Source organism: Hippopotamus amphibius, chromosome 9 (assembly GCF_030028045.1).
Source record: "Hippopotamus amphibius kiboko isolate mHipAmp2 chromosome 9, mHipAmp2.hap2, whole genome shotgun sequence".
In the NCBI taxonomy this organism is placed as follows: Eukaryota; Metazoa; Chordata; class Mammalia; order Artiodactyla; family Hippopotamidae; genus Hippopotamus; species Hippopotamus amphibius.
In genome coordinates, this window is record NC_080194.1 from 133208480 (window position 1) to 133236282 (window position 27803).

General features: G+C 38.0%; 1 protein-coding gene and 1 pseudogene across 16 annotated transcripts in view; both read left to right on the top strand.

Annotated features, from left to right (window-relative positions):
• Nucleotides 1-27803, top strand: part of MRTFB (myocardin related transcription factor B) — a 284571-nt gene that overhangs the window by 220586 nt on the left and 36182 nt on the right. For all 16 annotated transcript variants that reach the window (XM_057748312.1, XM_057748313.1, XM_057748318.1 and 13 more), the window contains 5 exons: nucleotides 9245-9310; nucleotides 11396-11451; nucleotides 12627-12702; nucleotides 16711-16872; nucleotides 18204-18382. In XM_057748312.1, coding sequence (XP_057604295.1) covers nucleotides 9245-9310; nucleotides 11396-11451; nucleotides 12627-12702; nucleotides 16711-16872; nucleotides 18204-18382 — 539 coding nt within the window. The remainder of the gene's footprint in view (nucleotides 1-9244; nucleotides 9311-11395; nucleotides 11452-12626; nucleotides 12703-16710; nucleotides 16873-18203; nucleotides 18383-27803) is intronic.
• LOC130860311 (glutamate-rich protein 2-like) lies at nucleotides 2241-2950 on the top strand (annotated as a pseudogene).

Genomic DNA, 27803 nt, shown 5'->3' on the forward strand with positions numbered 1-27803 from the left:
GATGTATATTGTGGGGAAGGGATGAACAAAAAGGTCTTCTCTTGCCTTGTAAGTAGGGATATAGATTGGTATAACCATTTGGATTACAGAGTGTCCTATCAAAATTTTAAATCTGTGTGCGTGTGTGTATGTTAAGTGTGTATATTTTTTAAGTGTTTATATATACACACACACGCACACACAAACATATACACACATACGATGCCACAAAATGAAGATAACCATTGAAGCATTGTTAATAATAACAATAATAGCAGGAAATCTAGAAACTTAAATGTATATGATTGATCCATCCTTATGTTAGATACAGCAACCAACGTAGCCAGTAAGGAGGATGAGCTAGATTTCACGGGGGTCTTTTTTAAAGCAAATTATCCAACTGTGTGAATGGTATGATCCCACTATGTATATTTCCTTTGCATAGTTGAGATTTAACATAGCCAGAATATTCACAAGACATTCTCTAGAGCCATAGAAATTTAACGGTGGTTACCTTTGCGGAGGAGGACTGGAGGTCTCCAGTGGCATGGACTGGCTTTCACTTCTTTTTCTAATTGAAGTATAGTTGATTTGCAATATTGTGTTTCAGGTGTACAGCGAAGTGATTCAGTCATATGTTTTTTCAGATTATTTTCCATTGTAGGTTATTACAGGATGTTGATTATACTTCCCTGTGGTGTACAGAATCCTTGCTGCTTATACTTTTTATGGTAGTTTGTATCTGTTAACCCTGTGTATACCACATTCTCTTAAATCAGTCGTCTTGATTGTCACTTGGGTTGTTTCCATGTCTTTTTTCCACGTCTTGGGTGCCTGTTTCTTTTTTAAATAGTGTTTTCATTTTTTCCGGGTACATACGCAGGAGTGGAATAGCTGGATCACATGGTAACTCTGTTTTTAGTTTTCAAAGGAACCTCCATGCTGTTCTCCACAGTGGCTGTATCAACTGACATTCCCACCAGCAGTGCAAGGAGTCCCTTCTCTCCACATCCTCTCCAGCATCTATTATTTGTAGACTTGTTGTTGTTGTCGGGCACGACGTGCAGCTTGCAAGATCTTAGCTCCCTGACCAGGGATCGAACCCGGGCCCTCGCCAGTGAAAGCACGGAGTTCCAACCGCTGGACCACCAGGGAATTCCCTGTAGGCTTTTTTTTTTAATTAATTTTTATTGGAGTATGGTTGCTTTGCCCCTGTAGACATTTTGATGATAGCCGTTCCGACCAGTGCAAGGTCATTGTAGTTTTGGTTTGCACTTCTCTAATAAGTAGTGATGTTGAACATCTTTTCATGAGCCTGTTGGCCATCTGTACGTCTTCTTTGGAGAAATGTCTGTTTAGGTCTTCTGCCCATTTTCTGATTGGGTTGTTTGATTTTTTTGATATTGAGTTTTATGAGCTGTTTGCGTATTTTGGATATTGTTGGTCGCATCATTTGCAAATATAGTCTCCTGGTCCGTAGGTTGTGTTTTCATTGTGTTGGTTTCCTTGGCTGTGCAAAAGCTTTTAAGTTTGATCTGGTCCCATTTGTTTATTTTTGCTTTTGTTTCTTTTACCTAGGGAGACTGATCTAAGAAAATATCGTTCACTTTTTTTAATGTCCTTTGATATGTGCATGTGTCACTTTTATCTTAACAAATAGAAAAAATTCTTATAAAACATGGATTTTTAAATATAGATATTAGCAGTACATATACTGTATATTTCTGAGTCCCAGGCTTAGAAGGAAAGCCTTCAGAATGTGACTGTTCACCCTGTGACTACAAAATATCCATTCACAGCAAAGAACTAAAAATATGGGAATCTTTATGGAATTAATTTTTTTTAATGCTGTTGATAATAGGGAGGCTCTGTATGTTTGATGGTAGCACGTATATGGGAAATCTCTATAGCTGCCTCTTGATTTTGTTGTAAACCTAAAACTGCTCTTAAAAAGTAATGAATTTTGCTATCTCTATGGCGACGCGGCGTTGCGCGCTCGCGGCTCGCAACACCCAGCTGATCACAAGCTGGACTAGCTTTCCGTGTCAGCCCATCCGATGGTCGGCGTGAGAGGGCCGCGGGCGGGGAAGCGGCGCCGCATCGACCGCGGTCGACCTCTCGCCATCCCCACGAGCAGCCTGACCCACCCTCAGCTCAGACTCCCCCAGGCCCGGCGCCTGCACCCGCAAACTTCTCCGCCCACTCCAGGTTCCGGCTCTGGCGCCTCACCGCAGCAGAGGCGGCGCGCAAGAAGAAAAGTAATGACTGAACCAAATGAAGCAGTGTCAGGTAAATGCCTCTTTAGACCTGGACCAAGATTGGCACGCAAACTTTATACCTCACCAACACGAGTCTCTCTGAATGTAGCGAAGACAGTCTCAGAAAAGAAGGAAGTCTCTTCAAGAAATAGTGAAAGTAAATGCTCTTCAAAAAATACTGAAAATAGAGTATCTTCAAAGAGTATTGAAAATAAAGATATAGAAACAAATCTGCAGTCTAAGCTATGGTCATCTTCCTTTTTAAAAAAAGCACAGGTGAAATGAGCGAAAATGTAATTATTGCAGAGCAGGAGAAAAATAGTGAATATTGCCCTGAGGATATTGATAAGTTGTCTGAATCAGCAGACGATGATGGTGAGGATGATACCAACGATGAGGGTGATGAGGAAGACAGCACCCCTAATAAGGATACTCATGCCCCATTAGAGTGAATGACAGAGTTCCTGAGAGCAGAAATGGGCCAAGACTACCAGTTGGCAAAAAAATTATGTCAGATGATCCTTATCTATGAACCAGAAAATCCTGAGGCCAAGGAGTTTTTCTCACTTATTGAAGAAATGCTGCTGATGGAGAAAGCTCAGAATCTTGAGGAAGATGATGGGGAGAGTGAAGACGACAGTAGCAGTGAGAGTGAAGGGGAGAGCGGTGAGGATCCAAGTGAAGAAAGCTCTGATGAATGTGAAGATGGGTGATGACAGTTGCTGCTACAGTTTAATCTTCGTGTATGTTCATTACAGTATACTATGGAAATATAACGAAGAAAGCTGCAAAAAAAAAAAAAAAGTAATGAATTTTTTTTAATCCTTATGATATTATATTTGGGGAAAAAAGTGGTCATCTTCACCAGTTATCTAAAGTAGGAGAGTAACAATAATAATAACCACCAGCACCTTTTTAAACATTTACTTTTGAGGAACAGGAAAAGTAATTCATAGTCATTTGCTCTTTTGGTATAAATTTTTTCAAGACGTCATTTGCCTCCACCTGACTGAACAAATGCAGTTGTAAACTTGACCACTGAACTGCTTGATAGAAACCGGGATTGAATGGGGCCCCCAAATGTAACTGTTCTAGGGTGTTACTTAGGGACCAGTTAATCCCTCTTGTATCTAAATTCAAAAGATAATGTGAAGGTGTGGGCTTTTCTAAATTGTCTTGTTTTTATAGGACCAGGCCCCTGAATTAACGCTGTTTAAACAATGCATAATGAATTCTTGCCAAAGTACAACTACTTCATTCCCTTAACTACTCAAACATCTTTAAAAATTTTTTTTAAAAACTGAAACCAGGGTCTGTTTTTTGCTGGATATTATCTTCAGAGTCAGTATGTAGTCAACTCTAGAGTATTCTTCAGTTTCCCATCTTTGCTTTTGCCACTGGTTTACCGAGCCTTTACTTGACTGGCTCAAGGTTTTGGGGTGTTTTTTCCTCCCCTCATGATTCTGCTGTTTATTCTGTCCGGTGTCCTGTAATTAAATAATGCACATTGGATCTTCTCTCTGACTTGCAGATGGCTGCTCCTCTCCCCCAGTCCCCACTCATCCCACCCTCCTTCATACCCCGTGAGTGAAGCTAGCTATTTATAAAGAATTTCTGAGACCGTGGCTGCCTGCCATACTGCTTCCCAGAAAGTGTCATTTCTGCCTGGTTTTTGTAATATACATTCCTCAGATGTCCCCTTGCAAATCCCCTGGCCCAAAACTATGCTTTGTTTTGGCTTGTTCAACTCATGCTAAACTGCTATATGTTATTAAAATGCTGCATAATGTGGTTTTTTTTCTTTAGAGTAAAAAGGCACCTTAATTATGTCATATTATGGAAACATTTCAAACATTCTACTTATAGAAACAAAAGAGAATAGACATATCATCTTGGTTCAAAAAGCAGTTAAAAATTTTGAAGGAGGTATAAGTATTAGTGAAAGACATTCTACTTTGAGGGTTTTGTTTTTTTTTAAATATTGGAAACTATAGTCCTAAAATTTTGTTCTAAAAGCACTTTAATCCATTTAAGATTCAGAGGAAAGGAACTAAAAGATGATACTTTTTAATATCTAAACTATTTCTGGTGATGAATAAGAATGACATTTCCTCTCTACCCTTAGAGAAGCTACCTTTCATTTTTTGGAATGATGGTTAAAATAAAGTTTTTACTTTTCTTATATTAAAAAAAGACCAATTTCAAAACACTTATGTTGACACAATATTGTTTTTGTCTTGTAACAAGGAATAACACTAAGTAGAATTTTCAAAATTATATGCATTTTTCTCTGTTGAAATGTAATAGGAAACCATGAATGTTAACCCTAAGAAATAATAACATACATCATCTTGGAAAAATTCAAAAATTAGTTAAAATTTTTTCTCTACATGCAACAGATATAAAGTAGTCTGTATCCATGTTTTCACTTCTACTGTGATTTCAAAGATGATGGTTTGCATACAAATTCATCTCCTTACTTTAAGGGCATGCCTTATACGGCCCACATAGGGATATTCCTCCTTTTAGGAATTAAGGAAATAACTAGAAATAGGGAATAAACTTTATACACAGAAAATCCAGCATAGCATTAGTTATACTAGTTGCAAAAATTGGAAACAACCTAAGTGGTAAATAATAGGGTGTATGTAGTAAACTATGTATGTCCACCCAACAGAAGATTTTTATGAAGCCATTGAAATAATAAGAATGTCTGTCATTGTACAGTACGATCATAGTATGTAGAAACAGAGAATCAAAACTTATGCTTAGCTAAAAGACAGAGGAGATACACCAGCATGGTAACAGTAGTTGTGTGTCTGTCTGGGTGATGATGATATTATTGGTAGTTTTATTTTTTGGTTTCTTCCTCCTCCTTTTTAAAATTTCCTTATTTTATGTAATGAACATACATCACTCTTTTATTAGGTGAAGAAACTATTTTTAATAAAAAAAAACCTTGAACTCAGGCTAGTTAAGAAAGATGTGACATAAAGGGTAAGCAAATGGCTCTATAACTTCATCTCCTTCTTTTAATAGGGGTCCTTTGTGTGTACCTCATGTGAGTTTTGTCATCAGGAAATAGAGATGTTACAGAATTCTCAACTTGTGGAAACTATTTTTGCACAGTGATTACAATGCTAGCTGTATAATGAGATATACCCTGTGTGCCCCCCCACCTTTTTGAGAAAATCAAACAGGTTTAACCCCATCTATTTTTAACCTTAAGAACTTCTTAGGCCCACCATGTATTGGATTATTTTCATTTCTTCATGTTTCAAAGATGATGACATTCTGTGATAATATTCAAATGTGAGCAATTGTAACATGAATTCTATTTCAACAATTATTACTGTGTCCTTTGTTTTCTGAAAGGATGTAGCTACTCACTCACTGAGTGTTTTGAACTTTTTTTCTCTTTCCAGAATTCTATAGATTTACATGTTTTCTTTTCTGGCATGTAATTATTTGTAAGATGACCTTGGAGTTCCTGAATTTTAGTCAATTTCCTAATAGGATGGAAGCTATGATGTCACCCCAGTAGCAGAGTTTATCAACTCAGCAAGGCACCAGGGGGTGACTGCTCTCGGGTCAGTTTTCAGACACAAGGCCATTGCCCGCAGATTGGCTTCTTAGGCAGCCATACGTCACCACCGCCCACTGCTGCCCCAGCAAAGCAGTGCTGGACCAGCATCCGGTCTTCTGTTTGTGGCTGCAGGAATGCAGTCTCGTGGACATGTGCAGAGTATGTCAGGTGTCCAGAGATCAGCCAGCCTACTGGCTTATCCATTGGTCTTAAGAACTACAACTGTGCAACCCAGGCCCAGCGGCATTCAGTGATCTGAGTCTTTCCTCCCTCCACGCAGACGTGAGTTTGGAGGCTGCAAAGGAAGGAAGGTGGTCTCCAAGGTTAGCTTGATAAAGCATCTCAAGATGCTCACACGCCCACAACCGTGAATGCCTCTAGGATCATTAAGAGTCAGGTTCTCTCTTTTCAGGGTCTCTTCCCCCTTCACAGTCTGGATAGGCCCTGCTAAGTCCTGCCCAGCTCTAGATTTCTAGTTTACAGGACAGTTACACTGTCAACATCATTCAGGCTTTGTTCTTTCTGGCCTGGATGGTCTGCCTTTAAGGTATATTGCTTCTTATTTATTGCATTAACTCTTTACTCATTTGATGAGTGGAAGACAGTGAAAGGAAGTTTGATATTGTCCAAAATTATGAGCCTGTACCTGTTTGATTGGTACTTTTTATAACCATTAGTTCTTCTCAGAAGAGCCCCCATCAGGTTGTGAGTGACTGGTTATATTTGATGTGAATGATACTATAATTGTGTTTTAACGTTGACCAAAAGTGGCAATATACCCAAGTCTCTCGATAGGGCATAGTGCCTTATATTCTACATGATGGGTCCCCAGTGCTGCCCTCCTGTTGGTATAGGTGAAAACTAAATCAAGCTGGGTAATCTGTAGTGCTAACAACAGGACCGGTTGTTTGCCTCCTCTTCCATTCATGTTCTTCCTGATGTCTTTGCTTAAAAACAGATCTTCCTTGCATAGCTGCTGCTGTTCCTTCCCATGTATTCCATGCATGCACCCTGCAGTCACCAACAGACACCCAACAGATAGGCTCTTAATGAATGAACGTGCCTGGGGGAGGCTGCCTGCTCACCTGCTTTGAGTAATATTTGTAGTGTGAGAATACTGCGTCTTGGGAAAATTAATAGGCGATGATGAGAGCATTGATTGGGAAGATTATTCTCCTACCTTCAGGCAGTATGATATAAGTAGAATTGTTTTGCCATGAAGAAAACTGGATGGAAAACACAATGGTTTTGTTTTATTTTAACCATTGGTGGTTGGTGACATGCATTCATTTTACGTATTACCCTCATGGTAACAGATACCTTCACACGACAGCATGAAAATGCAATTTCTGGTGAAAGACAGTACAGTTGACAGGGCTGCTGTGAAGGTGCATGAGGGCAGCTGACCAGTGTACAGTCAGGAGGTGCTTCAAGACTACAAGCTGTGGTCATCATGCTGTTGCAGATGTATCTCTCATTTCAAGATGCCATTCACCTAAAAATGTGCATCGTGTTGACACATTTGTCTCACTAGTATGGTGCTTTGCTTGTTTGTTTGTTTGTTTTAAACCAAAAAAGAGGGCTGTTGATGTTTTCATTACCCTTTCTATTTTATTCCTTTCTTTGAAGACTCCCATGGGAGAAAGGAAAAACACTACTGCCAGAGATTCTTCAGCAGGCATGGGCCACCATGTTCCAGAAGTGTCAGCCTTTGAACTAGAGATGGTTCTGACCCTTTTCGCCTCTCAGTATTCCCTTTCTTGGGATTCTGCCTCTTGAATGTGACCACCTTGCTTTCAGACAAGCATTAACTTCGGCATTCATAGAAGAATGTCGGAGTATGCAGGCATTTGGGTGCTGTCAGATCCACAGGTCATCTCCTTGGTTATTTTTGTTCCTAGTAAAGTACAGTGGGAACATGCTGTTCTCAATAAACTGTAAGTTATCAGGGAAAAGATCTTTGTGTTAGAGCATAATTGATTCAGAGAACCACAAAACATTTTAATGTGAGAAACGTTCATACATTTTTTTGACTCTAATGTTTTCTTTTGCTGTGTGTAATAGAATCTTACACCAGTTGCTTCAGTTCTCAATGGGATGTCAGTGAAGCTTTGCGATCCTATGGCCCCCAAAAGAAGCAGATACAAAATTTTTTCAGTATTAAATAAAGGATGACGTTCATATCTAGCAATGAATATGAAAATATATTTAAAAGCCATTTTACAGTCTGGACTGTTTTTGAAGTATATCTAAGGTTGGGCTCTGCTCTGCAGTCAGCACAAGGGCAAACAAAAAGCAAAGGGTATGAAGGCCACAGGCCCTGCATCTTCAGGTCTCAGGGTTAATTGCAAGTAGAAGCCATTATGTGCATGCATTTGAGCCTGGTCCAAGCCAGCCTTATCACGCCCTTGCTGAAAAATTGTCTTCCTTCCCCACCATTTAAGAAATACACATAGGTAATTTTGTTTGTTTGTTTGTATATTGACTGCCCTTAAGCGGAACCTTAATCATCCTAACCTTGGTTTTCATCCATAGTTTGAAACAAAAATTAAAAATGGAAACTTAAAATTCAATGTAAGGTAAACCAAGGAAAATATTTTTCAGAGTTACTTCATATATTACTCTTTTTTGAAATCAGCTCACTTTCCAGACAGAAACATAGAGCTGCTATGAGAGGAATCTGCTTGAGAAATCTAGGGGAAAAAATATATTTTGTTAAATTTGGCAAACAGGATTTCCACATTTTGTGATGCATACCTTGTTTTCTGCAAGTTTAATGCTTTATTTACTCTTAATTAAAATGATTAGGTGTCAATTAATGTGGCTTTCTTAGAACTTCTAGAATGAGGTGCAGTGTTATGTTTATGCAAAGATTATTAAACTTTAAGGTCTTAATTCAGAAATTTTCCTTTGGGTCATTAGTAATATCTCATAGGTCTAATTTTTATTATGAAGTTGGCCTTCATTATTGCTATTTAAAATTTGTTCCAGATGGAGTGGTTTCCTCCAAATACATTAATCTTTCCTTAAAATACATTTTTGCTATTAACTTGTTTTTTAAAAACTAAGGAATGTCAAGGGTTCTCACATTTCTATTTTTACTAATAAGACAACACATAAGCCAGCTATTTTTGTTTATTTGTTGAGTACGATGTAATGGTATTTCAAGAACAAATACTTAGCTTTAATCATCAACTTAAGATTATTAACTGACTACACAAAAGATAAGCTGAGAGAACTTCAGAGTTCACCCAACAGGCAGGAATCACAAACTAATTTTTTTTTTTTTGGCAGGTTGAATGGTGCCAGGTAGCATCCTTATTCAGTTATGAAATAGAAGATATTGAATTAAGCTTAATTGTACCTCCTCTGACCCTACAGTTGCCTATAAACTCCAATGGTGATTATTTCCTTTTCACAGTGCTCCAGCTGAGGCTGCAGCAAAGGAGGACGAGAGAACAACTAGTGGACCAGGGCATCATGCCACGTAAGAGTCACGTGTCATTGTCCTTTCTAATGTGATGTAACAGAATGGGCGTGTCTGAGGAGAAGCTGTATCACACGCGACTCCCAGTGGTATCCGTATAATCCATATACAATTGATAAGAAAAAACCAGGCATCAGCGTTGCCACCCAATCGGAATCATGTAAAATAAATTTTGGAAACCAGATGCAGCTTAAAAGATGGACATGAATTTTATATTATCAAAGAACACCTTTAAAGCTCTGTAATTAGGCTAATATCAGTTCTTACTTCAAACTTCAGCATTAGCTTTAGTTTTTAAATAACTGAAGTAATCACTTTAGATAATGAATCCAATGATATGTGCAAAAGTAACATGATAAGTTACTTCAAAATCTGGTTCTACTTTAATTCAGATTAATTATCTTTGATGCTATAAGTATGGTCTGTATAATTATGTATCTCAATTACGGGACTAATAAACATTCTATTTGTAATTAATAAAATCTTTCTTGCCCAAGCACAGTTATTTTCCCGAGTAGCTCTAGGATTCATTCCTTCATTTTTGAGAGTTGATTAATTTTAGAATATTTGCCCAAGTTGTTTTTGTTATCTTTAATCACCAAATTTGGAGGTGATTTTATATTTTAGAGGAGAAGAGTAGTTGTTTTGTATAGGCTATTAGGATTATTTTGGGGTTTTTGTCTAAAAATTTATTTCTCTAAGAAGTAGCTTATTTGGCTTTAAAAAACTAGAAGGAAATTACAGAATGCACTTATGCTTCCCAGTCTTCACAATCATTGCTATTGCCTTTTTTTGGTTTGTAATAAGGAATGATTTTTCTCTGTGATAAAGAAATGTTTTCCCCAGTGAAAACTCTTTTTTCGGAACTACTATTAATTGAGTATCTACATATTTTAAATCTAGCGATGTGATAAAACCAGTTATCAGAAGCTGGTTTGGTAATCTGCCAGATTTCTCCACCGCTACATTCCTGATATGAACCAATCAAACAGGATCAAAGTCTGGTGCTTTACACACCACTGCGAGGCCTGCTGTAGTCTGCTTTTAACAGGTCTGGGCTTCTTTGAGTCTTTGCAATGCTTTTAAGTACCAGAGTTGGAAAGAATGTTAAGAGCTGATAGGGCAACTCTGGGAGGTGACCACCCAGGTAAGCCTAGTCCTGTATCCCATCCACATCCTCTGACTGACCATGGTGATAAATGCAGGGTGTAATCAGACAGCGGTGGACATACACACAGAAGATTTTGCAAAGATGATAGAAATACTGTAGTAGGTGATGTTTTAATAAACACACTCTCTCTCTCTGGGACTCTGGAATATTTAATGTACTAGCAGTTAACATATTAAGGAACCACTGTGTGTTTAGAGCGAATTGCATTGTGGTTTGGTAGAAAGAGCAGGAACCTGCCAGATTCAAAATTCAGGCACCTGCCAGATTCAAAATTCTAGGTTTAAATCGCACTTTGACCACCATCTAGCTGTGTAACTTCAAGAATTCATTTAACCCCTTTGAGCCTCTCATCTGTACTGGGGCTAATCCCTCCTCACAAGGCTGTCGTGATGGTCTGCAGCAGTATAACTGTGGTGGCCGCAGAGCCTGGGGCTGAGCGTATTGTGGGTGCTCAGTGGTGCTAACTCTGATCTCTTGGACGTGGACTGCAGTGTCCTCATGTTCAAGGCTAGATCACTCCAACATGAAGTGCCCCGAGGACATCTGGGCTTTTCCCAGTAGCTTGTATGGCCATAAGAGCAAAGACCTGCTCGGGAACCGTCAGACAGCTCCCCTGGTGATGGTAACGTGCCCCTGCTGTGGGCTGGGACTAGTCTGACCTGATATATACATTGTCGTTATGTATACAACTCTGTTCTAATTGTTCGCTTGTTTTATTTGTGACACACATTTTAATGCTGAAACATTTAAGGTTTCGATTTTGCAGATCTCCTCAAGGAACTAGGAAATAAATGGAAGTGTAGAGGCACACTAGTAAGCTTAAGAGAAAACATCACCATGGTACACTGTAATGTTTGACTGAAGTCTTAACTCCTCTGTTTATACCAAGGAAATGATTTCTTTTCCTCTCACAGCCCTGAAGAGCCCAGCGGCATTCCATGAGCAGATAAAAAGCTTGGAACGAGCCAGAGTAAGAAATTTCAGTTTAAAATGTTCTGCTTCTCTCTCTGGTATCAAAGTACCTGTGGACAAGTAACAGTCTCACTCCTACATATGTCAAAGAGAAACTATGGTGTATTTTCAGGATACACGGCATAGAGAGTAATATGTCCTGGGGTAGTTTTATCTTGGAGGTTTGTAGAAAATACGGGACATTCAAATTTTGTTCTTTTAAAACTAGTAACTAGTTGTGTACATAAAGGACAAATCACACTTTTTTCTTGCTTTGGGGGCATAACAACAGTTTTTAGAATAATGATGGAGTAATTCTGCCATTTGTTACCCCTGCAGATGGATAGCCTAACTGATGTTCTGACACCAGATCCTTCCTTGGCTTCCCTCCTGGGTCTTTGTTAGCAGTACATTTGACCAAGCGTGGGAGAATTTGGCTGAATAAGGAATATCGCCATATTCAGCTCTGTTTTATTCTCTAAGATGACTCCATTATAGTCGCACATTAAATTGACGCTTTTTATTTTTCTTTAAAAGTGCCATTATTTGTTCTTTTTGTTTTGGAGGAAAATTCTATCATGCAATATGAAAATAAGCATGTTCCAAAAATTTCCTGAAAATTTTCCCAGGATGCAATAATGATCACTTAGAGTCTCATAAAATACAAAACCCATTTTAAAGCCATATTGTTTAGAACCAAGTACAGTTCTGAATAATAAAATATGATTAAGGATATGAATTCATCAAAGAAAATACATTAGGATTTTGAGGAAATGTGTTATCTAGGTGGATTTTTACTTAACCTGAAGCGTAGATTTTATTGATTTTAGATACTTGAATGTTCAAATCCTCTGTCTGTTCAAAAGACATCTTCAAAATTCTGAGCCTTTGCCTTTTCCAAGTTTTAAAATAAAAGTTTATAAAATGCTAACCTTATACCAGCATACACTTCAAATCGCTGTACAGTTCTGAAGACTGCAATTTAAATCATGTATTGGAAAATAGCTTTTCAAAGTACTAATTTCTACTCTTTTCTTCCTCTCCAAACCATGACCAAAAGAGTATACAATGTATTTAAATGGAGTACCTTGATAAAAAAATGTAAAACTACAATGTCATAAACAATTTATAGTAAGACTTTCTCTCTCTCTCTCTCTCTCTCTCTCTCTCTCTCTCTCTCTCTCTCTCTCAAAGACTGAAAACTTTTTGAAGCACAAGATTCGGAGCCGGCCAGATCGTTCTGAACTTGTCAGGATGCACATTTTAGAAGGTAAAAGTTTTATTTCTGTTTCTTTTGCTACATTTTCTCAAGAAAAGAAGTGAGAATTCCGCCATTTGTGTTTATTCCCATTTTAATAACTTTTTACCCCACAGGCTGACATCCTCCAAACTGGATAGCAACATGAAGACCCAAAGCTAAAAATGTTATGTTAGATACATGGGGAAGGTTTGATTCTCCAAATAGCCAGTCGATGGACTGACTCTTCCCCGCCAGCTGGGGGTGCTGTAGGTGTCTCTACCATACTGTTCTGGAAAAACATTTTCAGTCCAGAGGATTTCTTCATCAGTGAGGGATGTGCGCCTGCTCATATGTCTCCCTGGGGCAAGGCCCAGACCTGACATTTTCTCTTTGTTGCCGCTTAACCTGCAGCAGTCCAGCTTGATCTGCCCGTTGTTACAAACAAGCTCCACTTGGCCCACCATATTTTCTCGATGACGGAGCCTCATCTCCTAGGAAGCTAGTAAGGACAGTTCCATTCCATCTTTGGTGAGACATGTGGCTGAGGCCGTGGTGTTTTTCTCTCTAAAGACAGATCATTCTTTTTTTTTTTTTACTTAATTAATTAATTTAATTTATAGGCTGTGTTGGGTCTTCATTGCTGCACACAGGCTTTCTCTAGTGTGAGTGGGGGCTGCTCTTCATTGTGGTATGTGGGCTCCTCATTGTAGTGGCTTGTCTTGTTGCCAAGCACAGGCTTTAGGCACGTGGGCTTCAATAGTTGCGGCACATGGGCTCAATAGTTGTGGCTCACGGGCTCTAGAGCACAGGCTCCATAGTTGTGGCACACAGGCTTAGTTGCTCCACGGCATGTGGAATCTTCCCAGAGCGGGGCTCGAACCCATGTCCCCTGCATTGGCAGGCGGATTCTTAACCACTGTGCCACCTAGGAAGTCCAAGACAGAGCATTCTTGAAAGCTGGTATCTCCACCATAAATTCCCGAGTTACATTTTCTTTCATTGTTTTGCTTCACTGACTGATTTATTGAGCAAGACTAGGAGTTTGACCCTGTGATAGTCTTCAGAGTGTTAAACCTTGAGAAGGTACAGAAACTTCTGAAACATTTAGAGACAGTTATTAGGCAGGAGAGAGATTAGGTTTGTTTTCTCTGGCCTAATGATAGGGGTCATATTAGAATTAGGTTATGTTACACAGTATTAGATTATAGCTCTGCATAAGGTCAGTCAGATATGTCCAGGATAAAATCTTTAGGAAGTGATATAGTTGTCATTATTAGAGGTGTTAGTTCACTGGCCGGCAAGCTAGACACCAGAGACCCAAGAGAGCCAGACGGATGCCCCCTTCATGGAGCTTACGTTCTAGTGGCAGGGACAGATTATACACAGGCAAAACAAATAAATTACAGATTGTGAGAAGTGTTCTGTAGGGAATAAACATAGGCTGACACCACATTAAGGATGTTGTAAAGAAGTTTCAGCTATCAAGCTGGTGTCTATAACCCCGAGTAGGGTCTCTTCTAATCCAAATAATCTATGATTATGTGACTATCATCAAGTCTGGGATGGGAGGTGAGAGGTATATGCCTTTGTCTACTTTGGGTTGTGTTCTCAGAAGTCTACTGGACTAAAGAAGCTTTTTCAGAACTCCAGTGGTAGGGTAGGAGCAGCTACCAGCTGTCAGGGATAAGTGAATCTTCAGAGAAGCAAATTTGCTGGTAAGTAACTTAGTAAATCACTCCTTCTGTGCCTGAAAATATCCTGGCCTATAAGGGACATTTTTGTAGGAACGATGCTGTCTGTTTCAACTTGCCTTCTAACTATAACAGGCTTTATTAATGTAATTTAAACTAAGGCAAATTTATTTAACTATCAAAAGGAATCATATCTGCTTTTTTCCAAAAAGAGACTACTCAGCATTTAAAAGCCTAACTATGTATAGGAATGGACCATAAGTGATGTTTTTAGGACATCTATTCTAAAGCTGAGATTTTTGAAGTAAGAAAAAATGTCTCCTCTATAATTTTAAAAATACCTCAAAACTACCCCCAACTTATTTTAACATTATCCCAATTTTGATTGAATTGGATGCTTGGCAGGCAAAAGTCTAAATTATTTCCTGAAGTTCAGCAGCCGAAATCCAGCCTCGGCCTCATGAGGCACTCAGACCAGGAACAGAAGCATACCAAAATGCCAGCCTCTAATTATTTACTTCTGGAATATTTTCTTCCCAAACATTCCTGATATCACTTGGATAGTGTCAGTGGAAGAGAGGAAAAGGCAGGAGACTGTCCTGCCTAGATCTTAACAAAAGCATTTAAACATCAACCTAAGAGTGATTTGCATGGTCTTCTTCCCCCACCTGTCATCTTCTTGTGAGATTAGAAGGGTTTTATCTGATAAGATTGAGGCCAGAGTTGTTTATACAGGAAAATTATAAAAATGAGATGGGCATACATGTTATTTGAACTTACAGAAACATGCATTTATTTGCCAATATTCCAACTTAGGGGTTGGACCTTCATGTGAGGGGAAGGCTTTAATGAGTGGAGTTCACATCTTCCTTGTGTAAAGCATAGCCGTTGTACATGGTCTACAATTTCCATTCATGGCAGAACATAAGTTAAAGACACCTGATGAAAAGCAATCTGTGTGTAAAAATCCTAGATTTTATCATTTTCCCCCAAATCTCTTATAGTTGTTAGCTGCCCGAAGTAATGTGACAGTGATTTTTTTTTTTAATGACATAACTTTATCGAGTCATTACAAAGCATTTAACTCAGGTTTCCACGAAATAATCATTTTATTGAAGTTTATGATTTCCCCATAACATTTAGTTAAATTATATATTGACAACAGCAGCCACAATAGTGATGAGCTATTTCGTGGACCGTCAAGATCGATTTTTGGTAAGCACATGATTCATCCGGTGGAAAGAGGAGTGCTCAGCTGTCCGGAGGGCAGTTTATCAGCCCTGGGGTCTCAGTGTTCTTTGGGCCTCAGCCAGGACACCTGACCTACAGAATGAAGAACGTCAGATAATCCTGAGGTTACTTACAGGGAATTTCATTAAAAGACCTTCTACTGAATAATCTCAGGAGCAAGTGACTTTCAACTCAATATTAGGTTAACACCTCATCATTATCTTTAATCAGTCATAGACATTATTTAGAACAGTGTAATAATACAGCGTTAATGAGAGTTACCAGAAACACAGGTAACTGACAGAATTACGCAGATGAATGAGTTATGATATTCATAGTAATGTCACATCTGTTATACAACTTTATGCATTTGTGGGTAGATGAGGTGATGCTTCTATATGACCATTAATTACTATGTAACTGAATGTCCCAAGGTTATGTATTCAGAAATAAACCCAAATTCTTTTTTTTTTTTTTTTTTTGGCACACGGGCTTAGTTGCTCCGCGGCATGTGGGATCTTCCTGGAGCTGGGATCGAACCCGTGACCTCTGCATTGGCAGGCGGATTCTTAACCACTGCGCCACCTAGGAAGCCCCCAAATTCTTAATTATGAGGAAGGACTCTGAGACACTCAGGAATCAATCTAAGGATATGATTTGTAGCTCTTCCCCCTGGCTCCTGCAGAGAAGCTTATATCCTGAGATAACAGCGTCTCCCTTTCTAGGCGCTGACTTTCCAATGGAGCCAAATCTAAAACTGCAAACTTCTTGAGCCGTGGACCACATCTCTCTTGTTCATCTTCTGTATCCCCAATACCTAATAAATGTGAATTTGACTATCCTGCCATAAATGAGCAATAGCAATACCCCATTTTTGGCTTGAGTTCATGTTAATTTGAGTCTGAGGACATCCATATTGTGTAGACAGTATAACGCTATCCAGGACTGAAGATGTAAATTGTATACAGGAGCATTCTTAAACAGTCACTGTCTCTCCATAAATATGTTAAGAACACGTAAATATGTTTATACCAGTTCAAATTAGTTGGCCTGAAATAACATTATGGAATAGAAATAGTAATTCAAGTAATGGTTAAAACTGTGTTTCCTCTTTTAGAAACATTTGCAGAGCCATCCCTACAGGCTACTCAGATGAAGTTGAAAAGAGCTCGACTGGCTGATGATCTGAATGAAAAGATTGCTCAAAGACCTGGTCCTATGGAGCTGGTAGAGAAGAACATCCTTCCTGTAGACTCCAGTGTTAAGGAAGCAATTATAGGCAAGACTCTAAAACTTTACTATTTTCTGGGAGAAAAAGAAACTTGGAAGTTTTAGATAAGAAAAACTTAATAGAAAAAGCCAGCGCCAATCACGGCTATTGTTTTCTGGGTAAATGAGAAATGGATTAACATTCGCACTCATTCCCACTATTACTGTTACTCTATTCTGTGTTGTAAGACAAGCATCTCTTTCCAGTTAACACAGAGATTCCTCTTGTTGCATCTGAGGTTTAAGTCTTTTTTTTTTTTTTTAAATTGGGGTATAGTTGCTTTACAATGTTTAAGTCTTTAAGTTCTCTTACCATGTTTTCTAACTTAAACTTATTGTATTATAACGTTTAGTTTCTGTTATTTTGTTTAAGATTTTTACAGATTTTTCATTATTTTAATTCAATTTACTTCTGGGGAAAAAAGGAAAATAGTTTGTTCAGTGTTAGTTCAGCACGGTGAATACCAGATGTGTATAGATGTATTCATTAAGAATGGTAGAATCTGCCCATTTAATCCCTTATTATACTTGGTTACTAATGCTTACCATTTTTTTCTGGCATAAACTTCAGCAGAAAAAAATTTTTTTCCAGAATAATGCCACTTTTTCAGCAAGCAATTTTGAAAAGTTAATATCCTACTTAAAAAACTATTATAGTTTCTGTTACTCATGGGGACTTCGTATTTTGCGTTAGTCTGAATTTAAATCTTAGGCAGTCTGTGGTCAGTAATTCTAAGTAAACAGTCCACTGTGATTCCACTCAGTTCCAAAGAAATGGGCCTCAAGAGGTGAGCTGTCCGTATAGCAGCACTGCTCCATGAAGTGGGACTTATCAACAGACACCCAGTCAAACCCCATTTTGCCTTATAATTTTTTTTTAACAGTTGGATTCCAAATGTTGGATCCAAGTTGGATCCAAACAAGATTCACACATTGCCTTTGGCTGATGCATCTCTGAAGTCAGTCTCGTGGGTGGGTCTTCCTCCTCTTTTCTTTCCTTTTTATTTGTTGATGAACAGGCTTGTTTTATCCTCTAACATTTCCACATTCTAGATTTTTCTGAATGCATTTGCATCCCGAGGTGTCATTAAAAGCTTTCTTATCTCCTGTACTTCCTACAACTAGTAGTTGGATCCAGAGACTTGCTCTGATTCAGGTTGAGTTTTTTCCCCAAGTATTCATCATAGGTAGTGGTGTGTTCTTCCACTGGGAAGTACATTGTGTTCAATTTTGTTTTTAACCAGCTTCTTAAGTCCTTATAATGAATAATATTTCTCCTTTTTTCCTTTTAACCTTGGTATTCCAAGGCCAAGATAAATTAAGAATCCTTTCTTTCTTTAGGTGTTGGGAAGGAGGACTATCCCCAAACTCAGGGTGATTTCTCATTTGACGAAGACAGCAGTGATGCTTTGTCTCCAGACCAGCCAGCCAGCCAGGAGTCGCAGGGGTCCGCCGCGTCCCCAAGTGAGCCAAAAGTTAGTGAATCACCATCTCCTGTGACTACAAACACTCCAGCCCAGGTATCACCTTTCCTGTTTTAACCCATAAACAGAGAACATGCCTTGTTTTTTATATATCAAGATAATACATTTTCACCAGAAGAAAAGTCTGAAACTGCAGAAAAATACAGATTTTTTCACATGTAATCCAACTACTAACATTTTCAATAGATTCTTACATTTTATTTCTGTTCTGTATAAACATTTTTATTTTATAGTTTTGTAACTCACTAAAAATTTTTCATGTAACTTTTTTTTGAGATGTAGCTCACGTATCATAAAATCCACCCTTTTTTCTTTTTAACCTCTTAACCACTTAAAGTGTACAGTTCTGTAGTGTTACATATATTCACATTGTTGTGCAAAAATCAGAACTTTTTCGTCTTACAAAACTGAAACTAAACCCATTAAACAGCAACTCTCCATTCCCCCAGGCCTGCTAACCACCATTCTGTCTCAATGAGTTTGACTACTTTGAATATCTCATATGAATGGAATCATACAGTATTTGCCTTTGCGACTGGCTTATATCATTTAACAATGTCCTCAAGGTTCATCAGTGTTGTAGCATGTGACAGGATCTCTTTCAGTTTTAAGACTGAATAATGTTCCATTTTATTTTCTGGATATACCACATTTTGTTTACGCATTCTTCAGGGGACATTGGGTTGCTTCCATCTCTTGGCTATTGTGAATAATGATGAGTACATGAGCATGGAAAGATCTCTTCGAGACCTTGCTTTTAGTTCTTTTGGGCATATACCAAGAAGCGGCATTGTTGGATCATGTGGTAGTTCTATTTTTAATTTCTAAGGAACCTCCATACTGTTCTCCGTACTGGTTGCAACATGTCACACTCCCACCAGCAGTGCACAAGAGCTCCTATTTCTCCACATCCTCACCAACACTTGTTAATTTCTGTTCTTTTGATAGTAGCTCTTCCAGTGGTGTGAAGTGATCTCACTGTGTTTTTTTTATTGAAGTATAGTTAATTTACAATGTTGTGTTAGTTTCAACTGTACAACAAAATTATTCAGTTATACATATAAATATGTATGTGTGTATATATACTTATATATGTTTTTTCAGATTCTTTTGCATTATAGTATTACAGGATACTGAGTGTGCTCACTGTGGTTATGGTTTGCATTTCCGTGATCATTAGTGCGTTGAGCACCTTTTCATATATGCTTGTTGGCCATCTGTGTATCATCTTTGGAGAAATGTCTACTCAGATCCTTTGCCCTCTTTTAAATCATGTTATTTGTTATTCTGTTGTTGAGTTGTAGGAATTCTTTATATATTCTAGATATTAACCCCTTACAGGATATATAATTTGCAAATATTTTCCCATTCCATGTGTCACATTTTCACTCTGTTGATAGTAACCTTTAATGAACAGAAGTTTTCAAGTTTGATCTAGTCCCACTTGTGTATTTTTGGTTTTGCCGCCTGTGCTTTTGGTGTCATACTGAGAAATCATTGCCAAATCCAATGTCATGAATTGGATTGTTTTGGATTGATTGGATCCTGTTTTCTTCTAGGATTTTCATAGTTTGGTATCATACATTTAGGTCTTTAATTGACTTTAATATTTGTGTATGGTATAAGCTAAAGATCCAACTTCATTCTTTGCATGTGGATATCCAGTTTTCCCAACACCATTTGTTGAGAAGACTGTCCTTTCCCCACTGAATGGTGTTGGCACTCTTGTCAAAGATCATTTGGTCATATACAAAAGAATTTATTTATGGGCTTTCTATTCTATTGCACTGGCCTATATCTCTGTAGGTACCACACTGTTTTGATTACTGTAGCTTCATAGTAAATTTTGAAATCAGGAAGTGTGAGATCTCCAACTTTTGTTCTTCTTTTTCAAGACTGTTTTGGCTACTTGGGGTCCTTTGAGATTCCATATTAATGTTAGGATGGATTTTTCTATTTCTGCAAAAGTAAAAAAAAATGGCACTGGGAAAATTCACCCTTTTAAAGTGTGTAATTCAGCATTTACTAGTATATTCATAGTGCAACTCTCACCACTATCTGATTTCCAGAACACTTTCATCTTCCCCAAAAGAAGCCCATACCTGTACATCAGCAGTCACTCCCTGTTATGTCCTCCACTCAGCCCTAGCAACCATCAGTCTACTTTCTGTCTCTGGATTTACCTATTCTGGACATTTTATGTAAATAGAATCATACAGTATTTGGTCTTCTGTGACTGGGCTTCTTTCACTTAGTGTAATGTTTTTAATGTTCATCCATATTGTAGCGTGTATCAGTACATCATCGCTTGTTATGGCTAAGTAGTATTCCATTGTGTTGATATACCACATTTTGTGTATTCATCAGTTAGTGGACATCTGCTATTATGAATAATGGTGCTATGAACACTTGTGGACAAGATTTTACGTGGACATATGTTTTCACTTCTCTTGGGTATATACCTTGGAGTGGAATTGCTGTGTCATATGGTAACTGTTATGTGTACCTTGCTTTTATATCTTAGTATTTAATTGAACTGATACACTGTATCTCTTTCAACCAGTTCCCTATTATTGGTTACCTAGAGTTGTTTCCTATTTTTCATTGTATACACACAACAAGTGCCCCTGTTGTATTCTCACATTCTTACTACACCCTGGTTTTTTAATACATGCATTGTTGGGCACTTGTCTGATTATTTCTTTGAATTATTACTAGATACTGAAGTGTATTTCAGCCTTTTGTTAGGCAAAATGTAGGCACTTCAACTGCCTTGCAGGAAAGTAATACGGATTTCCACTGTCACTATGTCTTTATCACAAGTAGATAATGTCGTTACTTAAAACCTTGCACACTATTTGGAGATTTGAATGTTTTAATTGGCCCCTTAATTTTGGTTAGATTGAATTCATTTGTGCAGCAAATATTTATCAAGCACCTATTATGCATCAGATTATATAGAGAACTTAGAATCTAGTGCATGCAAAAGAATCTAATATTTTTTGATAATTGCATTGGAAACTCACATTTCTTATTTTTCAATGAGTGTATTTCTTTTGGTTTTATAAGAACTCATGCTGCACATAATTTGTTGTTTTTTTCTCTTTCTTTATGGTGTTTTTGCCTTACTCAAATTTTAATAGTGGTTAAAGTCAAAACTATTAAACTTCCTAATTGGTCAAGTTCAGTAGAAAATGTACTTGTTAAAGTCAAGCATCATAGAATTTTTGAATTGGAAAGGAGTTTAGCAATTATCTGCCTTAACCCTTTCACCAGGGGAGGCCTGGGTTCAGAGAAATATGGAAGTTTGGGAATTAAAAATGTTTGCATGTTTTCTTATGGCATTTCTTCTCATTCATGAATATTTATTTGTTAGGGACTTTCAGCATTATCTTCACTGCATTTATCACCATGATCTGAAACAGGGGGAGCAGTGTGTGTGTGTGTGTGTCTGTGTGTCTGTGTCTGTGTGTGTGTCTTCAACACCTAGTGAAGGGCCTGGTACAGGAAGTGCTCAATAAATGTTGGCACCGTGAGCGCTGGCTGGCACGGGCTTGTAGAGGCTGTGTCTGTATTGTCTCATTCAAGAGTAGAGCCTCTCCCCTTGGAGCCATCAGAGGTAGTGTGAGTGGCTACACCTCATAGTCTCCTGTCAGAGTTTACAGGGCACATGTGACTGGCCCCTCATCTTCACCGGAACCTGGCTTGGAGGAAGGAGAAGGGGCAGCGACCAGCCCATGGTCTGAGGTCTAAGCAGGCAGGAAAGGGGAGAAGGGAGACCAGCCCCTACTGTTCTCACGTATCTGCTGCACCCTGGTTTTGAGCTTTAAAAATAGGGCTGGGGCTTCCTAGGTGGCGCAATGGTTAAGAATCCGCCTGCCAATGCAGGGGACACAGGTTCAATCCCTGCCCCAGGAAGATCCCACATGCCACGGAGCAACTAAGCCCGTGTGCCACAACTATTGAGCCCACATGCCGCAACTACTAAAGCCCACGCGCCTAGAGCCCATGCTTCTCAACACGAGAAGCCACAGCAATGAGGAGCCTGCACACCGCAACAGAGTAGCCCCCACTCGCCACAACTAGAGAAAGCCCATGTGCAGCAACGAAGACCCAACACAGCCAGTAAATAAATAAATTTATTTATTTATTTAAAAAATAGGGCTAAAAAGAATGTCAAATATGCAAGTAAATACCATTAGAAAACAATTCTACTTATCCATTTGGGTTGTTCTCTGTTTCTGAGTAGGTCAGGACATCAAACAGCTATTAGTATGGCCTTAGCTTTTAGTAATAGAGAATTGTTGTCACCTCAGCCATCTACCTGGTAACGGCTTCATGACAGTTCCATCTGTGTAAGAGACTGTCATTTTCCTTTTCCCTGAACTGCTTGTAGTATTGAGTTCTTAGCTTTGGTCTTGAAACTTGGTCTCCAGTTAAGTTTGTAAGTGAGAAACTTTAACCAGAGGCAGTCCCACCCAGTGGGCTGACATTCCAGAATTCTTGAAAGAAGAAAGAAATAGCAGTGTTTCTTGAAGAATAAATACAGCCCATTTATTGCCAGTGCAGCACACACTAAGCCTCAGGTCATTCATGAACTTAATCATTAGTTTTTATAACACTCTTTATGTTGTTTCAACCAGTTCTGCCTGCTACGCGCAGACCATTAATAGTCTGCTTTTTATCTGTCAATAGGTGCCTTTGGGAAAAGACCGACTTTAGAGAGTGGTACAGTCCCTACTTACACATTCAAGTAAAAGAACCTGGAATCAGGGCTGGCTAACTGCACCTTTACCCATTATATATTTCCTGCACCGTACACCTGAAACCTTCTTAAATTTTGTGTCCTTTATAAAATTCCCTTTGATGAAATGTTTTAGTATTTATAAGGATTCTGACAAAGATTCTTAATATTATACTTTTATTCATGCAATTAAAGAAGTATCTCCATGTTAACTGTGCTATATTGCTGTCAGAGAAAGATAATCCTTAAGTATGTTGTAGGTATTTGTTTTGTTTTTGTTTTTTTAAATCAACTGCAAAGGTCAGCTTTATGATGCCTATAAAGTCTTTGGGATTTTTGTGTCTAGAAGTGATAATTAGGTTTTGTTTTGGCAAGTTTTATACTTTAATTATTTTCACTGTTATCTAGTGTTTGTTAATAGAATTTGTCCAGGCATCTCACTTGATATATATTTAAAATATATTTATCTCCCTAAATATAATTACTTTCATATTTGTAGTTTAAGGGAAAGTACCTGAAAACATTGCTTCTCATTGGACATCAAGTTTCCAGAGGGCAGGGATAGCCCCTTACTTTAAAACAGCAATATAAACATCATGTGTTTTGGGTGTTCTTTGATATTCTTAGTTTTTAATCTTTTAAAATGGAAACTTGGTGTAAGAGTTTGATGGTGAACTTAGTTCAATGGTGCTCAAGCTGCCTGCAGTGAAGGAATAATATGTTTGTTTTTTATATAGTCTAATTTCCAATGCATTATGGACTAATCCTCTTGTAAAATAAAAGTAGTGGGGTGACATCAAATTTCCTAAGACTTCCTGTCCTTGTCACTGGCAGGTAATAGAGGTCCACAGACCACGCTTTTGAGTGGCTCTGACGTGAATCTCGCTTTGCTTCTTGTTTACCTGAACCAAGTTTTTTCATATGGTGATTAATCATCATTTTATGCTGCACATTTAATCCTATGGCTTAAACACATTTTTCTAATTTTCCTGTTCAGTCATACTTGGCCTAATATAAAGTTCAAGACCAGTTCAGGGAATTTCTTTTAGGTTCTTTAAAAGTTATACTTACAGGTAATTAGTTGGGAGAAAATTAGACTCAAGATTTCTGTAGGCCTTGCTTTATTTCAAAGTGCCTTATCACATATAGTGTCCTTAATTCTTTTTCAGAACACACAGATACCAGAAGTTTAAGTCCTACAGGAAAGTATTCAAATAAAAGAAACATTCGCTACCAAAAAAAAAAGAAAATTTTAACACATAATATCTAGGCAAAAACCAGATTTTTCAGGCACCTATTTCACAATCCCAGTGCTAAAAAGCTAATGACCTCACAGTGTGAACAGTATAATACACAATCACATCCTTCAAAATGTAAATTCTTTGAAATATGTATTTCTGTGTGGTCTGTAAGAGACTAAAACTGCTCTTGGACTTTTCTCTTGTCTTTTCAATTCTGATCAAAGTACAGCTGGAAAGGAATTTGCCAAAATAATGAAACACACATCACATATTGGAGTTCAATTTATTTTTATGCTGAAGCAACTCCTGAACAATGGAAAGCTGTAGAAAATTAAGAACAGTAAGCCACACATGGGTACCAGGAGCTGTGACACTGGTCCTTTTAATCTGAGGCCTTTTTTTCTCTCAATGATTTCTTAAGTCATTTAATTAATCATTTATTATAAACACCCAGATGTTTAACTGTAAGTATGATCTGATAGGATCTGTGTTCATTTTCAAATTCAAAGTAGTACTGAAAGGAACCTTGTTGGTCACTTACTCTGTGTGTTTTCAGGAAGACAAGCTTGGGAGAATTTGGTAAACTATTTTTTCCCATTGTTTCAAGTAACTTTCAGATAGATGACCTTTTGCCAAATAATAGAGAAATTTTAGGTTTAAACTAACAAAGAGAATGAGCAAGGTCTAATACATAAGCCATGTATACAAATACTAAATAATCAGAATTAGACTTTTATTACAAATATATATCAATAAAGGCCTGAATAGGACATCAAAGATATTGACTGTAATTCCTATTATTACCCTTTCAATTATGCTTTTTATAACTTATGTATCAAGAGGAGTCTGCCACTATTTATAGATTTTTGAGCTGGTTTCCAGCATTAACTGTGAAGTTGTATACCACCCTCATTCTTAACTCAGCTCTCCTGTAACCAACAGAAAAGTGCCTAAAATAGTGCATTATGCAGAATAGGCCTTTCTTATTTATTTATTTATTTATTAATAAACAAATTTTTATAGAGTATAATTGAGATGATAAAGAATAATGGCCCACACTTGCTGAGCATGTACTTCTGTGTTGTTCAGGCACTGAACGACTTACTTTACGTGGATTATCTGGGGCAGATGTCATGAAAAAGCATCTGTCTGGCCTGCCTGGGATTTGAACTAATGACTTTGTTCTTATTAGGCCAACAGTGTGAGATTTTTCTTAAGACTTTTCCAGCACATCATTCTGTGTCATCCTGTTATAACTCATAGTAACAACTGTTATTTGTAATACCTAAGAAATACATACATAACATTTTTTTCTCTACTATATAGTCTACTCAAGTAACATAATTCAGTTACCAAAAATGAATATCAGTAATTTTAATATTTATTATGCTTCCACATTCTGGCACCTGATGGTCACTTTAACTAACTTGTGAATCACCACCACGGTCACACCAAGGTTATAATAGGCATTCTACATGATTCTGGAGAATATAATAAATAATATGTGACAACTTAATAAAGAGGACTGTATTTAAATAAGGTGGACATTAGCTCTGTCCTAAAGTATTAATGAAATTTTAATGTTACGAAGTTCCCACCAAAAGTAATAAATTCATTAATGATTAGAGTCATTGGCGATACTGTGACTAATCACCCTTCTGCCATGTGGCATTATTTTAATAGTTGTAGTGTTGGTTATAATTGAACTATTAAAAATTAGAAGTACTAATAAATAGACTCACATCAAGATTTTTGTGCATGTATCTGCATACTTAACACTGCCTCACTTTAAAGGGAATGCACATCAACAATACAGCAGAATAGGAAAGCCCAGATCCTCATTCTGTCACAGAAGCATTAAATAAACTACAGACTGACTAAAATAACTTTATAAGAGCTCTGGAAACCAGTCAGAGATCTACACCAGCCAAACACCCGATCAAGAAAAAGCCACATTCAAAAACATAGACAGTGTCACGGTGTTTTCACTCACCCTCGCCCACACCCTTCGCAGCATGGCACCATCCGAGAAAATGGCCCAATACCCAGTCCCTTCCTTCAGGATGGAAGAAGTAGAGCAGAGTTTGTTTGCAACATTCTGTCCTCTTGTGGGCTGGCCAGGGGACTAGTTTCTGACTTGTTTGACTCAGAACTCAGACTGGGGAAAGTGCATAGTTTGGATCTCAGGCTAGCAGAGGCAGTACAAGGTAGTGGTAGGAGCCACATCATGTGGAAATTGTAGAGGAACTGCAGACCCAGATACCTGAGGGCAGTAGATTGCAGGCTGAAGAAGGCAATAGAACTCTTTAAGGCCCTGAGAAGCTAAGGTGAGACTCTGGGGAATTAAGATATTTAAAAGCAGCCATGCATAAGGGGAGATTTTTAATTTAAAAAAACAGAACAAAGCAAAAAACCACACACTTAGGCCCCGATAGGACACATGCTCAGAAAAGACTTGACAAAACCTTAACGCTCCACCCAGAGTTAATCCCAAGGCCCAGAGGCCCATAAAATTAGTGAAGGTCTTCAACAAGAGTCTGCAAAGATTGGGAGAGGTGGATGTTTTCCACATGCCCAATTTTAAACCAAAGATACAAATCTCTCCCTCCCCACCCCTCTGCTCGTTGCCAAAAAAAGGCATACAAAGAAACAGGGAAATATGGCCCATTCAAAGCAACAAAATAATCTCCAGAGACTATCCCTGAAGAAATACTCACATCAGACTTCCTAAACAAAAACACTTAAAATAAGTGTTTTACATATGCTCAGAAAGCTGAAGGAAAACACAAGCAATGAACTAAAAGAAATAAGGGAAACAATATATGAACAAAATGAGAACATAAACAAATTATTTTTAAAAAATTATGGGGCTGAAAAATATACTAAGTTGAATTGAAAAATCCATTAGAGAGGTTCAACAGCAGACTCAGACAGACAGCAAAAAGTATCAGCAAACTTGGAGACAGGTCATTTGAACTTATTGAGTCTGAGGACAAAAAGAATGAAGAAAAGTGAACAGAGCCTAAGGGACTTATGGGATACAATCAAGCTGATCAGTGTGGGCATCATGGGAGTCCCAGAGGAGAAGAGAGAGAACGGGGCAGAGAAACTAAGTGAAGAAACAATAGCCCAAAATTTTGCAAATTTGAGGCAATACATGGATATACAAATCCAAGAAGCTCGATGAACTGCGAAGACAATAAACCCAAAGAGATCCACACTGAGACACATAAAAATCAAACTGTCAAAAGTCAAAGACAGAATCTTGAAAGCAGCAAGAAAAGTCACTTATCACATATTTGAGGAAATTTCCCAATAAGAATATCAGTGGATTTCTGAACAGAAACACTGCAGGCCAGAAGACATATTTTGATGGTATATTTAAGTGCTGAAAGAAAAAACTGTCAACCGAGAATTCTATATCCAGCAGAACTGTCCTTCAAAAATGAGGGAGCAATTAAAACAACAAAGC